This window comes from Schistocerca serialis, chromosome 7, assembly GCF_023864345.2.
Source record: "Schistocerca serialis cubense isolate TAMUIC-IGC-003099 chromosome 7, iqSchSeri2.2, whole genome shotgun sequence".
In the NCBI taxonomy this organism is placed as follows: Eukaryota; Metazoa; Arthropoda; class Insecta; order Orthoptera; family Acrididae; genus Schistocerca; species Schistocerca serialis.
In genome coordinates this window covers 17970425-17984047 of record NC_064644.1, presented here as the reverse complement: position 1 = coordinate 17984047, position 13623 = coordinate 17970425, and the positions used below count along the sequence as shown (strand labels likewise).

At 44.4% G+C, this 13623-nt stretch overlaps 1 protein-coding gene across 3 annotated transcripts in view; it reads left to right on the top strand.

The window, feature by feature from the left end:
- The window catches only part of LOC126412623 (torso-like protein), a 518977-nt gene that overhangs the window by 437776 nt on the left and 67578 nt on the right, over positions 1-13623 (top strand). For all 3 annotated transcript variants that reach the window (XM_050082296.1, XM_050082297.1, XM_050082298.1), the window contains exon 5: positions 13381-13476. In XM_050082296.1, the coding sequence (XP_049938253.1) occupies positions 13381-13476 (96 nt within the window). The remainder of the gene's footprint in view (positions 1-13380; positions 13477-13623) is intronic.

Genomic DNA, 13623 nt, shown 5'->3' with positions numbered 1-13623 from the left:
GGTGAGGTACACGTACACACGTGGTTTCCGTTTTCAGTTATGGAGTGGAATAGAGTGTGTCCCGACATGTCAGGTCAATAGATGTTCAATGTGGTGGCCATCATTTGCTGCACACAATTGCAATCTCTGGCGTAATGAATGTCGTACACGCCACAGTACATCTGGTGTAATGTCGCCGCAGGCTACCACAATACATTGTTTCATATCCTCTAGGGTTGTAGGCACATCACGGTACACATTCTCCTTTAACGTACCCCACAGAAGAAGTCCAGAGGTGTAAGATCAAGAGAACGGGCTGGCCAATTAATGCGTCCTCCACGTCCTATGAAACGCCTGTCGAACATCCTGTCAAGGGTCAGCCTAGTGTTATTTGCGGAATGTGCAGGTGCACCATCATGCTGATACCACATACGTCGACGCGTTTCCAGTGGGACATTTTCGAGCAACGTTGGCAGATCATTCTGTAGAAACGGGATGTATGTTGCAGCTGTTTGGGCCGCTGCAATGAAGTGAGGACCAATGAGGTGGTCGCCAATGATTCCCCACCATACATTTACAGTCCACGGTCGCTGTCGCTCTACCTGTCTGAGTCAGCGAGGATTGTCCACGGACCAGTAATACATGTTCCGTAGATTCACTGCCCCGTGGTTTGTGAAACCCACTTCATCGGTAAACAGGTAGAACTGCAACGCATTCTCTGTTAATGCCCATTGACAGAATTGCACTCGATGATTAAAGTCATCACCATGTAATTGCTGATGTAGCGACACATGAAACGGGTGAAAGCGGTGACGATGCAGTATGCGCATGACACTACTTTGACTCAGTCCACCGGCTCTCGCAATGTCCCGTGTACTCATGTGTGGGTTCATGGCAACAGCAGCTAACACACCAACTGCACCTACTTCTCTTGTGACGGGCCTGTTACGGACCCGTTTGCGTGCTACGACCATACCTGTTGCATACAGTTGGCGGTAGAAGTTTTGCACTGTGCGGCACATTGGATGCTCTCTGTCCGGGTACCGTTCTGCGTACACCCTGCAGGCTTCAGCTGCATTTCATCGACACTCGCCATAGATGAGTATCATCTCCGCCTTTTCAGAGTTCGAATACACCATGGTCACAGTTCCTACAACACTACACTATCACAGACGTCTGGTAACACGGTGTACTGCAGTTGGTCTGCGTGCGGAGACGAATGCAGAATAACAATAGCAGCAAGCGCTATATGCGGACACTGCGACAGCTAGACCAAACCACAACAGTGCACTACAGCCACACTCGTAAACACGGTCGTCATCGTAAACATGCTGCTCGCCGACCGTGGACCGTGTTTGTTACAACACGCAACTGAACGTCGGAGGTTTCAAGCTTCAACTTCAGGTCACAATATCTCCGGATGTAATTAACATTTTACAATGCAACAAACGGCACTGATTACGTATTTGTTTATATGTTCAGATGTGCTAACAAAACAAACGTGGTTCCATTTAAAAAAACGTAGGTTTGTGTTAAAAAACATACATCCGTGCATTTTTGTATGGTTTGTATTAATCAATTACACTAGCCCCTCTCCTCACGTTCGGACAGTGGAATCGGTTCGTCAGTATTTGATGTGGTTTACGAAATATATCCAGCGGTAACGTTGGGTGACTCACCCTGTATAGTGTGCGGATGTTGTGGCGAAATAATAAAAAACATTATAATTTTTTGTTTTTTTTTTTGAATGAGGAAAAATTATGGATATGGAACTGTAACTTTAGAATTTTTGAAAGGCTTTTTTTACGGATTGTATTGACCGGCTTGAATGTGGACAAATACAGTGCCGCGTGAAATATGCCTGTAATATAATTTACCATTCCGATTAATTACATTTTGAATTCTACGTCATTGTTGATTTAATCAGAGTTATCACCTTAGACGTAGAATTAGTCCTTCTGCCACAATATTAATTCATTAGTCGCCATCGATGTTCTTCTCTTTGTTGACCGTGTGTACCATCATGAGTCGGCATCGGTTGACTTCACGAAGACGGTGAAAACCAAGGAATACAATGCTACGTCGCTTTAAATAATTTTGGTAGCACTTCGATACTTTTCACTATTTTTTTATTCACAAGACAATAAGACTTGCTCTGCTCGTCGCACAAACCATAATTACTAACAAGATGGCTGCCTTTCCGCACACACCAAAAATTACGTGCATGCTCCACAAGGCAACAATCGAAAGTGTCTCTTAGCTCCTTCTTGGAGTATGAAACAAAATAGAATCCAATATGAACATTACAAAGATTATAATCTACATGCCTCTCAATTTAATCTTTGGCGCAGCCTTTCAAGTATTGTATGTCTCTGCGTCGGAATGTGTCATTACAATGTGTTCAAGGAAAAGGAGAAGGTGGGGGAAGGAGATGAGGTCGTAGAGGATGCGCGTGGGGGACGGAAGGCGGATGCGGAAGGCGAGGCGGAGCGCATGGCGTTCAAGGATTTGGAGGGCTTTATAGAACCGGGGAGGGGCGGAAATCGAAGCTACGCTGGCATAACAGAGGATGGGGCGGATCAAGGATTTTTAGGTGTGAAGGATGGTGGAAGGATGCAGACCCCACATCCGGCTGGACAGGAGTTTCAGAAGGCGGAGTCGGTTGTGAGCTTTGTTTTGGATGGTAAGGAGATGGGGAGTCCAGGTGAGGTGGCGGTCGAGTGTGAGGCCAAGGTATTTGAGGGTAGGAGTGAGGTGGATAGGATGGCCATAAATGGCGAGGTAGAAATCATGGAGACAGAAGGAGCGGGTGGTGCAGCCTATGATGATCGCCTGGATCTTGGAGGGATGGATACGGAGGAACCACTGGTTGCACCAAGCGGTGAATTGGTCAAGGTGGGTTTGGAGAGTACGTTGCCAACAGAGACGCACTAGAGAGCCTATACAGGGAGAGAGTGGCCAGTCTGCCCGTAGTCGCCATCTTCCTACCAGACCGCGCGCGGGACGCGCAATTAGGTAGCGACGCAAGCACTAAGCTAGCCACTTCACGAGTAAATTAAGGCATGTGTTTGACACACGAGACACAAATGCCATTCGTCTATGTTTATATAGGCCTAATAAATATGTGAGCAAATGGAAGTATCGAGAAGCAGTGTGTATGACTGGCGAATTTCAACAGCTGTATTTTATGATGCTATATAAAACACTTGACAACTGATTAATGAGAAAAAGAAGTTTCATTTAATGTATCCCAGAGTACACGATGCTATTTCAGATTTTTCCGTGCGGATATTCATCGCTGAAATTGGTAAACTCTTGTCTCTTTCCGTCCCCACATAATGCATTTTAAGTGTGTGTCGATCTTATAACATTTTCTTATGCTGGCAAAACGTGTCATTCTGTACACACTTTTAGGAACTCTATACCACAAAAAATCGGAAAAAATATCAGTACTTAGGTACTCCACTGAAACAGCAGAAAGTAATTCAAAATAGGTAACTGAATACCTACACGATAATTCTAGAGAGCCAAGTGCGAGTCGCCAGGAGGAAGTACGTAGACTTGGGGTTCCGTATACATGCTAAAACACATCGTGTAGCATGAATTGTCACTCTAGAACCTTTAGAAGTCTAGAAAATAAAGCCAGATTACAAGGTTAGAACTCTACCGCTGTGCTACAACGTCATGTTGGTAGTGCTGCGGTGTTCATATACCTTTACTGTCGTGGAGGGGATGTATCAGTTAAAAGGTTGTTCTGTAATTTTTTAATTTCGTTTTGTAGGCATTATAATCATATAGAAAGAAATTGGTTGTTCGATACACAAAGAAACCAAACGAGCTTTCTAACAGTTTCACTCATTTCTTGGGAAAACGAGCATCTTCACTTCAGTTTTTACACCCAACAGCGGAGCAACCAGGCATTTCTCTCTTGACTGTCCTTGATCATTTTGTAATTCATATTATGAGTGACGCTCAGTAAATCACTTTAAATAAAAATTTTGCCTCTAAAATTGCTGTGAAGTTCTAAAAGTATCGTCATAGATCCGATCAACAGACTGACTGTAAGGTAATTTACGTAAATAGAACCGACAGAGAACATGCAAAAGTCCTTCAACATTACCGAATTACAACCTGTACATCATTGTACAATGGAATTGGCGCTCGAAGCGTTGAAGAGAACCAATGGTAGAGAATCAGACACGGTATTTACTTATACTCGTACCAAGCCGGTCATTGTGGCCGTGCGGTTCTAGGCGCTACAGTCTGGAACCGCGTGGCCGCTACGGTTCGAATCCTGCCTCGGGCATGGATGTGTGTGATGTCCTTAGGTTAGTTAGGTTTAAGTAGTTCTAAGTTCTAGGGGACTTATGACCACAGATGTTGAGTCCCATAGTGCTCAGAGCCATTTTGCATTCGTACCAAGTCAGCGTCAGTTTGGTAAAAACATGGCGTCCTCGGCTCTTAGCCAGTCAGCGACGCTATCACCATTAGGCACTCTCTCCCTCTATATAGGCTCTCCAAGACACGCGCGGGGTTCTGCTGGAGATCTTTGAACTTATCGATCCTCAGTTTCCTCACAGCCTGTTCCCGATGCTCCATTCCAACGGCAAGAGCTTTACGCCAGAGACAAAGCAGGTTTACTGTTCGGGCTACGTAAGTTTTCCTCGAATCCTACTTCCAGACCGAAATAGCACAGCTCCATCACCTGCTGCAGCAAGTGATGCTAATACGACACATACAGACACGCTAGAATTATTTTAAGAAATTTTATTTAATCGTATGGCTAGCGCCCGCCGTCGGGCAGGCCGTTCGCCGGGTGCTGGCCTTTCAATTTGACGCCACTTCGGCGACCTGCAGTCGATGAGGATGATAGGATGATGATGATGACAGGGCAACACCCAGTCCCTGGGCGGAGAAAATTCCTCGAACCAGCTGGGAATCGAACCCGGGCCCTTAGGATTCACACTCTGTTGCGCTGACCACTCAGCTACCGCGGGCGTACATTTTAAGAAAAAAGATATGTAAACAAAGGAGACAGGTTGCCGATATCTTGTCTGAAACATTTGTAAACTTACTTTCAGGTTGTAATAATACAATTTTCAAATAAACACTGAAAAGCACTTCTATGTACGCTTCACAGTTACAACTAAAACTGTAACTGCCACTGCAGACAACTAACATTTAGCTACCGATTACACAGGTCACTAAAATCTTTTCCTCTAATGAGATTATTTTCCTTAAAACGGCGATCTTTTTCGTCAGTTAATCTCGGTAGATCTCCACTACCTCCTCAAAATGTACACTACTGGCCATTAAAATTGCTACACCAAAAAGATGACGTGGTAAAGACGCGAAATTTAACCGACAGGAAGAAGATGCTGTGATATGCAAATGATTAGCTTTTCAGAACATTAACACAAGGTTGGCGCCGGTGGCGACACCTACAACGTGCTGACATCAGGAAAGTTTCATACACAAACAGCAGTTGACCGGCGTTGCCTGGTGAAACGTTGTTGTGATGCCTCGTGTAAGGAGGAGAAATGCGTAACATCACGTTTCCGACTTTGATAAAGGTCGGATTGTAGCCTATCGCGATTGCGGTTTATCGTATAGCGACATTGCTGCTCGCGTTGGTCGAGATCCAATGAGTGTTGGCAGAATTAGGAATCGGTGGGTTCAGGAGGGTTCAGGAGGGTAATACGGAACGCTGTGCTGGATCCCAACTGTCTCATATCACTAGCAGTCGAGATGACAGGCATCTTATCCGCATGGATGTAACGGATCGTGCAGCCACGTCTCGATCCCTGAGTCAACAGATGGGGACGTTTTGAAAACAACAACCATCTGCACGAACAGTTCGACGTCATTTCAAGTAGCATGGACTTTCAACTCCGAGACCATGGCTGCGGTTACCCTTGGCGCTGCATCACAGACAGGAGCGCCTGCGATGGTGTACTCAACGAAGAAACCTAGGTGCACGAATGGCAAAACGTCATTTTTTCGGATGAATCCATGTTCTGTTTACAGCATCATGACGGTCGCATCCGTGTTTGGCGACTTCGCGGTGAACGCACATTGGAAGCGTGGATTCGTCATCGCCATACTGGCGTATCACCCGGCGTGATGGTACGGGGTGCCATTGGTTACACGTCTCGGCCACCTCTTATTCGCATTGACGGCACTTTGAACAGTGGACGTTACATTTCATATGTGTTATGACCCATGGGTCTACCCTTCATTCGATCCCTGCGAAACCCTACATTTCAGCAGGATAATGCACGACTGCATGTTGCAGGTCCTGTACGGGCCTTTCCGGATACGGAAAATGTTCGACTGCTGCCCTGGCCAGCACATTCTCCAGATTTCTCACCAACTGAAAACGTCTGGTCAATGGTGGCCGAGCAACTGGCTCGTCACAATACGCCAGTCACTACTCTTGATGAATTGTGGTATTGTGTTGAAGCTGCATGGGCAGCTGTACCTGTACACGCCATCCAAGCTGTGTTTGACTCATTGCGCAGGCGTATCAAGGCCGCTATTACGGCGAGAGGTGGGTGTTCTGAGTGCTGATTTCTCAGGATCTATGCACCCAAATTGCGTGAAAATGTAATCACATGTCAGTTCTAGTATATTTGTCCAATGAATACCCGTTTATCATCTGCATTTCTTCTTGGTGTAGCAGTTTTAATGGCCAGTAGTGTAATTTCTTAAATCATTATAACGCGTGTCAATTGAGCAGTTAATGTCACGATCAGCAAGGAAGGGATGTAGCCAGAACATCTTGTTCTGTATTCCCTTTTTATTTCGAAATTGCACGCAAAGTTCGTCGCTCTCGTTCTGAGCGCAGACTGAAGGCACTCACTCCCCTGGTGTCTCTGCTGTCGCCTCGTACTGACAGACGTGAGCGCTGCCAGCAGACCTGACGTGGCGTCTCAGGTTCTGTGCTGGCCAGACGTGTGCAAAGTGGCCCTGTTCATCTCACGTATTTCTTAGTTGCTCTAGAAAGTAATGAATAAGGCATGCGTCACCTACGAAATTAAACAAGATGCTGCTTATTACATGAAATGTGCACTACAAAACGTATGACAAAAATCTAAACTAATGCCGGTTGGTTATAATCAAGGTGAGGTTCTGAACAAAATGAGCAAAAAAAAAATAGGCAAAATTCGGATTTTTTTAATCAAAAACATACAAACGATCTGTTTATCTGTTTGGCGATGATCATTTATCGCACTTTGAACTTCATTTTAGATTTTCAATACAGAGACAACATGATGTCCGTAATTATGGTTTGATCAAGGGCCTACGACTGTGAAGTACGCAGACTGCGTGCAGTGTAGTCGCTCAGGAGTTATCTGAAGTAAAAAATGGGTAACATCAGTCGATACTACATTTAATTTATGGGGGCTTATACTTAAACGCAATGAAATAACCTTAAATTTAACGATACGGTGCTAACTCCAACTATGAGTTACATTTTTGGGGGTTTCGTTCGCTCTTTATGGCTTCACAAAAAGTAGTTGATATTAACAAATTTCGTATATTATAGGTATAAGCTCCCAAGAAAAGTGTGAACATTTCAGGCGTTAAAGGTAGAAGCTATTAGGTTGAGGCGTTTATATTTTACGCTGCACGCAATTTTAAAATATCGTTTCTCGGAAAAAACCTGTTTAAAATTTAGGGAAAACTTTTGTATGTATTATTAGTTCAGTTTTCATATAAAAACTTCGTGTCATTATATATTTTTCATGCCGCTGAACACCAATCTGAAGTTAGATTTTCAAAATTCAGATTGGCTAATCGAATATGGCGGACTAAAAATTATGTTTCGACGAATTTTGACGTTTAGTCTGCAATTATAGGACGGTACATCAGCCCTTCCTCTAACTCGATTTGTTCCCGGAGAGCACTCCGCCCGTTCTTCCCGACGAGAAAAACCCATCTGGCTGAACTGAACTGGATATGCTGCGTTTGGCAACCAGCACAGGTTATTCGTCAGCTTTTTCGGCGAATATGTTGGCATGCTCACTGTAGTATAAATCATTCTGTGAAGGTGCGTCACGACACGACGAATTTTCTACCTGAGCCGGCAGTTTGCGACTGAGAGCGTCCCTCGGCGGCCATGACGCTGCTTCGAACAGTGGACTATAGAAACTTTTGTAACGCATGGATAAAAAATACCTTTTCGTCTCAACATTCTAGACATATATAGCTTTGAAAAAATGCAATAAAAGTCGCATTTTCGACCGTTTTGATTTAGAATCTGGCCTTAAACTGACGGAGTTCCGAGTGCTGCAGTACGGGCTACACACATCGCAGGACGCTGAAACATCGTAGGTGTGAAACTTCCTGACAGATTAAAACTGTGTGCCCTACCGAGACTCGAACTCTGGAACTTTGCCATGTTTGTACCTGATGGCAGAAAATGAAACTATTACTTTTTCCGCGTACTTCACGAGCACTCCAATTAATAAAGATACCTGTGATGTTCCAGTGTCCTGTGACGTATACACCCCGCTGCTTTGCAGCACTCACAGCACTGTCAGTCTTATTATAACCACCTGGTATCTTGCCAAAGCTGATTTAAATATGTAGGGTCAGATTGTACTAAATATATATCTTTTCAGAACAATTATAAAAGCGAACTCGTACCGCCATTGCCAAAATGTTAGTATTATACTAAAAAACAGATAGTGCTAGGGAAGGGTATAGATTTGCGTATGTGGTCCGAGTTGGATGGGTATTGATCGTAAAATCTGCAGCTAAATTTTCGGAATGAGGCCCGAAGTTATCCACAGCCTGTACAAATTATTTGACTGTCCCTACAGCTCGTCTTCCTGTTGTGGCTAGATCTCACCATCTTACCTGCAGGTGTGCGTTGAAGTCCCGGCAAAATTAGTCGTTTCTGCATTTCAGCTCAGGCGGTAAATTTCGTTAAGTCGCCCGCTCATTTGCTTGGAGAGGCACCTGGCTGCTCCTGGCGACGAAGAACCCCAGCGGGGAAGAAGTGGTATTGTGGCGACTGCTTCCTAAAAGGAAACCCCCTAGTTTCGCATATTTGTTCGTCACGCCATACGGTTGGCTAAACTTTGGATATTCCAAGTACCAACCAGTAAAAAGATGCCTTAAAAGAAACTGGTCTCCTCCCCTGACTCCTATTTCAGGCAGGTAACCGGTAATACTCTCCCAAAGACTTGGAACTGAAACAAAATTGTCTCCTGCTCTCTTTCCGGCTTCGTCTGTGGTCATTGAGGTGGGACCTCGGTAGGACAATAGAGTTTCTCTCTCCAAATTTAAATTATTGGTGTTAGCCAGTCCTGGCTGATCACAAATTGTGTTAAACATTTGATTTTTGTTGTTCCTGGGTTCGGCAGCATCCCACGGCATCAAAGATGACCTAAATCAGGGGTCTCGCTCCACTTGCTGATATTATCTGTTGGGCCGGTGTATTTCGGAGTTCTGCTTTTTACATTATGTTCGTAACGGTGTACTTCTGGGCCTCGCCGATAATGACATTTCTGCTCTTTCCGCACTCAGGTTGTTAAAAACAGACTCTGAGGGTGATCCCACACTACAGGAGACAGTATACATATTCTAACTTCTGGTCCTTCAAATCAAGGCCGGCTGACCTTCTTCGTTGCCGTCAAGCCCTTCTGAGAATTATGTAATAAAATGGAACACTTACAGCCGTCCCTTACGATGCTATTTCTTCTTCTTGTTGTTTTTGTTTCGAATGGGCCTACTTTGGACTGAACGGGTCTACTTTGGACCACGCTTGTTCAGCTGTTGGGCTTTGATCTTTGCCCAGTACTGTCGCATCCTCTGGCGATGTAACTCCTTCCTTTTTTCAGTCCAGGGGGTATCTTTCCCTCGGGGCCTTTCCTGAAATTCTCGGACTTCAGGTATATCTTATAGACTGTCTGTTCTGGAGATCAGTTACTCCCAGTTCTTCAGTGTCCTTTTCAGTTTTTGTCAGTCACGTTGTACGAACTTTCGATGTTATTTATTATGTGGCTGCCAGTTTCGGTGCTTCAGTGCTCCATCTTCAGGCCTTAACTGACGCCGAGTGGTTTAACTCCACACGTATACACGATTCATCAGTAGCCAGCATCTATTCGAAGACTATGTCTCCAAGCATCAGCTATCAGCTCAGTTGGTAGATGATGGTTGGAGACATCCATAAAAAATGAACACCTTTATCTTTCTATGCTAGCTCTGAATTAGTTTTTGCAGGCGCCATCCTTTGCTTTGTGGGTGAATGTTAGCAAAATATTTTGGCATCTGGTAGAGGAAGTTGGCGACTTAAGTTTCGTGAAAAATCCTTCAGCAACGAAAAAGGCTTTACTTAAATGTTTGCCACACTAGTTTGCTTATCATATCCGTCACACTGACTAACCTATTTCACGATTGTACGAAACAAGCTGCCCTTCTTTGAACTTTTCCCATGTCTGCTTGATAGGTTCCCGGGACTCCGTCAAGCCTATCTGGTAGGGGTTCCATACTCTGTAACAGTTCTCCAGAAGAGGATGGACATCTGTAGACGAGGCAGTTTCTTTAGAAAATTTGTCGAATCGTGTAAGTATTCTGACAATAAAATGGAGGCTTTGGTTGTCCTTCTCCACAACGTTTTCTATGTGATCATTCCAATCCCATGAGTCATACAAACCTGTGACCACTCGTGCTGCCCTCCTCTGTATACATCCGTTATCCCCGTAAGTTTTTATTTGGAGCGGGCCGTTCTAGCATGGATCACACAAGTGATTTTTAAGTAATCTGCTTTGTAGACTCATTGCATTTGCCAAGTGTTCTACCAACAAACCGAAGTCTGCGGCTTGCTTTACCCACGACAAGAGGCTGTGTGATCATTCCATTTCACGTCCCTACAAAATGTCACATCCAGGTACTTGTACGAGCTGACCGATTCTAGTTGTGTTTCATTGATACTGTAGCCGTAGGGATAATAGGTTTCTTTCGTACTGTCAAGAGCACGATTTCACATTTGCCAACATTTAAAACACGTTTCCAAACTTGGCACCACTTTGAAATCTAATCGAGAACTGAATGAATTTTTGTGCAGCTTTTTTCAGGCAATACGCCATTGTAGGTAACTACACCATCTGCGAAAAATCTGAAGTTAGTATTAATGTTAGTTGCAAGCCCATTATCGTACAACACGAACTGCAAAGGTGCCATTACGCTTTTCGTGAACACTGCTATATCTGTCAATGACTCTGGATGCAAAATAACATGCTGCGTCTCCTCTTTACCAAGAAATCCTCAGTTTAGTCACAAATCTCGTGTTTTACCTCCATACGATCATACTTTTGATAATAAGCCTCGAAGTGGTGCAGAGTCAAATGTTTTTCGGAAATCTAGAAATAATGTATCTACCTGACCGATTTGATCCGTGGCTCTCAAGATGTTGCGTGATAAAAGGACGAGCTGGGTTTTGTACGATCGATGTTTTCGGAATATATGCTGGCTGATGAAATAATTTTGAACAGAGTACAGTTTGTACTGCAGACCTGGCTATATAGTTAATGCTGTGGAATCAACTGGGCCTATAAGCACAAGCCTAATACTGTATACCTACAGAGTTGCCCAATAATCCAACGAGCGACGGGGATGGAATCGCAGGGCTTTGGATTCGTAGGCTGGCAGTTACACACTGAGCCAGTGAGACACACAATGTGCACCATTAGGCGCCTGTAAGATTCAGAAGTTTTCCGTTTTTATATATCTTCTTCTTCTTCTTCTTCTTGTGTTACGGCCTCTGTAGGACCACAGGTAGCCCCTTCGTGGACTGCATTTTCCTCTTCTTCTCCCAGAACCTCTTCATTCTTTCTCTTCTTCTCTCCTCCTCTTCTTCCGAGATCTTCAGTGTCCTTTTCTCCTGTCTGTTCCTGTCTTTTCCTGTATTCTTCTTTGTCATTGATCTCCGGCATATTGGACGGTGTATATTTGTTCCTCCAATTTTCCTTTCCTTCGACCCCGTTCCCCAATTCCAACCAGTCCTTCTGAAGTTCAACAACCCACTTGGTTCCTGTCTTTCCCCTTGTCCTCCCTGTTGTTTCCCACATTCTGTTCGTCACTCTGTCCATACTCATCCTAACTACATGTCCAGCAAACCTTGCCCTTTTGAGTCTGATTTTCCGGGATATTGTTCTCACGTTCGGGTACAGTTCTTCCCTAGGTCTTCACATCCACCTCTCTACACCTCTTTTGGGACCTAGTATTTGTCTCAGTATTTTTCTCTCTTCTTTCAAAAAATGGCTCTGAGCACTATGGGACTCAACTTCTGAGGTCATCAGTCCCCTAGAACTTAGAACTAATTAAACCTAACTAACCTAAGGACATCACAAACATCCATGCCTCTCTCTTCTTTGTCTAGTTGTTCTGCCCCATTTCTTCCTAGTGTCATCATCTCAGCAGCATATAATACTGTATTCCTCACCGTTGCCTTGTAGTGACTTATCTTTGCCTATGTTGATATATTCTTTTTATTGTATATCTCTCGTCATACAGAAGGCTGACTTCATCTTCTTTATCCTCTCTGTTATTCCCTCCTTGCTCCTGTTCCTTCCTGTTATAAATTCTCCCAGGTATTTAAATTTGTCCACCATTTTCACAGTGCCTTCCGGTGTTTCCCAGTCTGCAGTGGTATTTAATGTCTTTGTCTTGTTATAGGCGATCCTCAGTCCCACCTTTCTGGCTACCTTACTTAAGTTGTCGAGTTGTGTCTTTGCGTCTTCTTCTATCTCACTTACCCCTATTGCTATGTCATCTGCAAAGGCTAGGCAGTCCACTTGAGCCCTGTTGTCCTTTTTGTCCCCCACATGGTTCTCTGGTATTCCCATTTCCTCGTTTATTGCTCTCCACTGCTTGATCACTTCGTCCAGTGCTATACTGAACAACAATGGTGACACTCCATCTCCCTGTTTAAGACCAGTCTCGATCTCAGATTCTTCTGACAGTGCTCCTCTGAATCTCAGCCTTGCTTCTGTGTCTGTCAGAATTTCTTTTATGAGTTCTTGTGTAGTTCCATCAGTTCTCTGTTCTTCAGGATCATAACAAGAGTTTGTCTGTCGATGGAGTCATATGCCTTTGTGAAGTCCACGAAGATTATTACTTTCTTTTAGTTTTTTAAGGCCCTATGTTCTATCAGTTGCTTCAGGATAAATATCTGTTCTATACACCGTCTTCCCTTCCTGAATCCCGCTTTTTATGTATCAGAACACTCCTCACAATCGCAAAGTTCAAACTACTTGAAATATGAAAAATAGTTGCTCAGTAGGAAAGGGCATTTAGTTCCAGTTCGAGACGCCTCTGTGTGGTGGAGTTGCGGCTGCCCCCCCCCTCCCGCAGTTTTGTTTACACGGCGTGCTGCACGTCTGTTTGCAGGTGGTTCCGGGCGACACGGCCTCCGTGGTGAACTTCGTGCGGAGCTTCGGCAGCCATTACGTGGCCGCCTACGTCACGGGGAACTCCCTGTACCAGGTGAGCGCTTTGTCGTTGTTGTCATTGTCCTGTGGCGTGGGAACTACGGGCCTTCCCGTGGCTGGTTAGTCACCTGTCGGTAGGCGTGGGACATCGAGAGATAAATATCGATATTCGATATAACCGAATATTATAGTACTTAACATC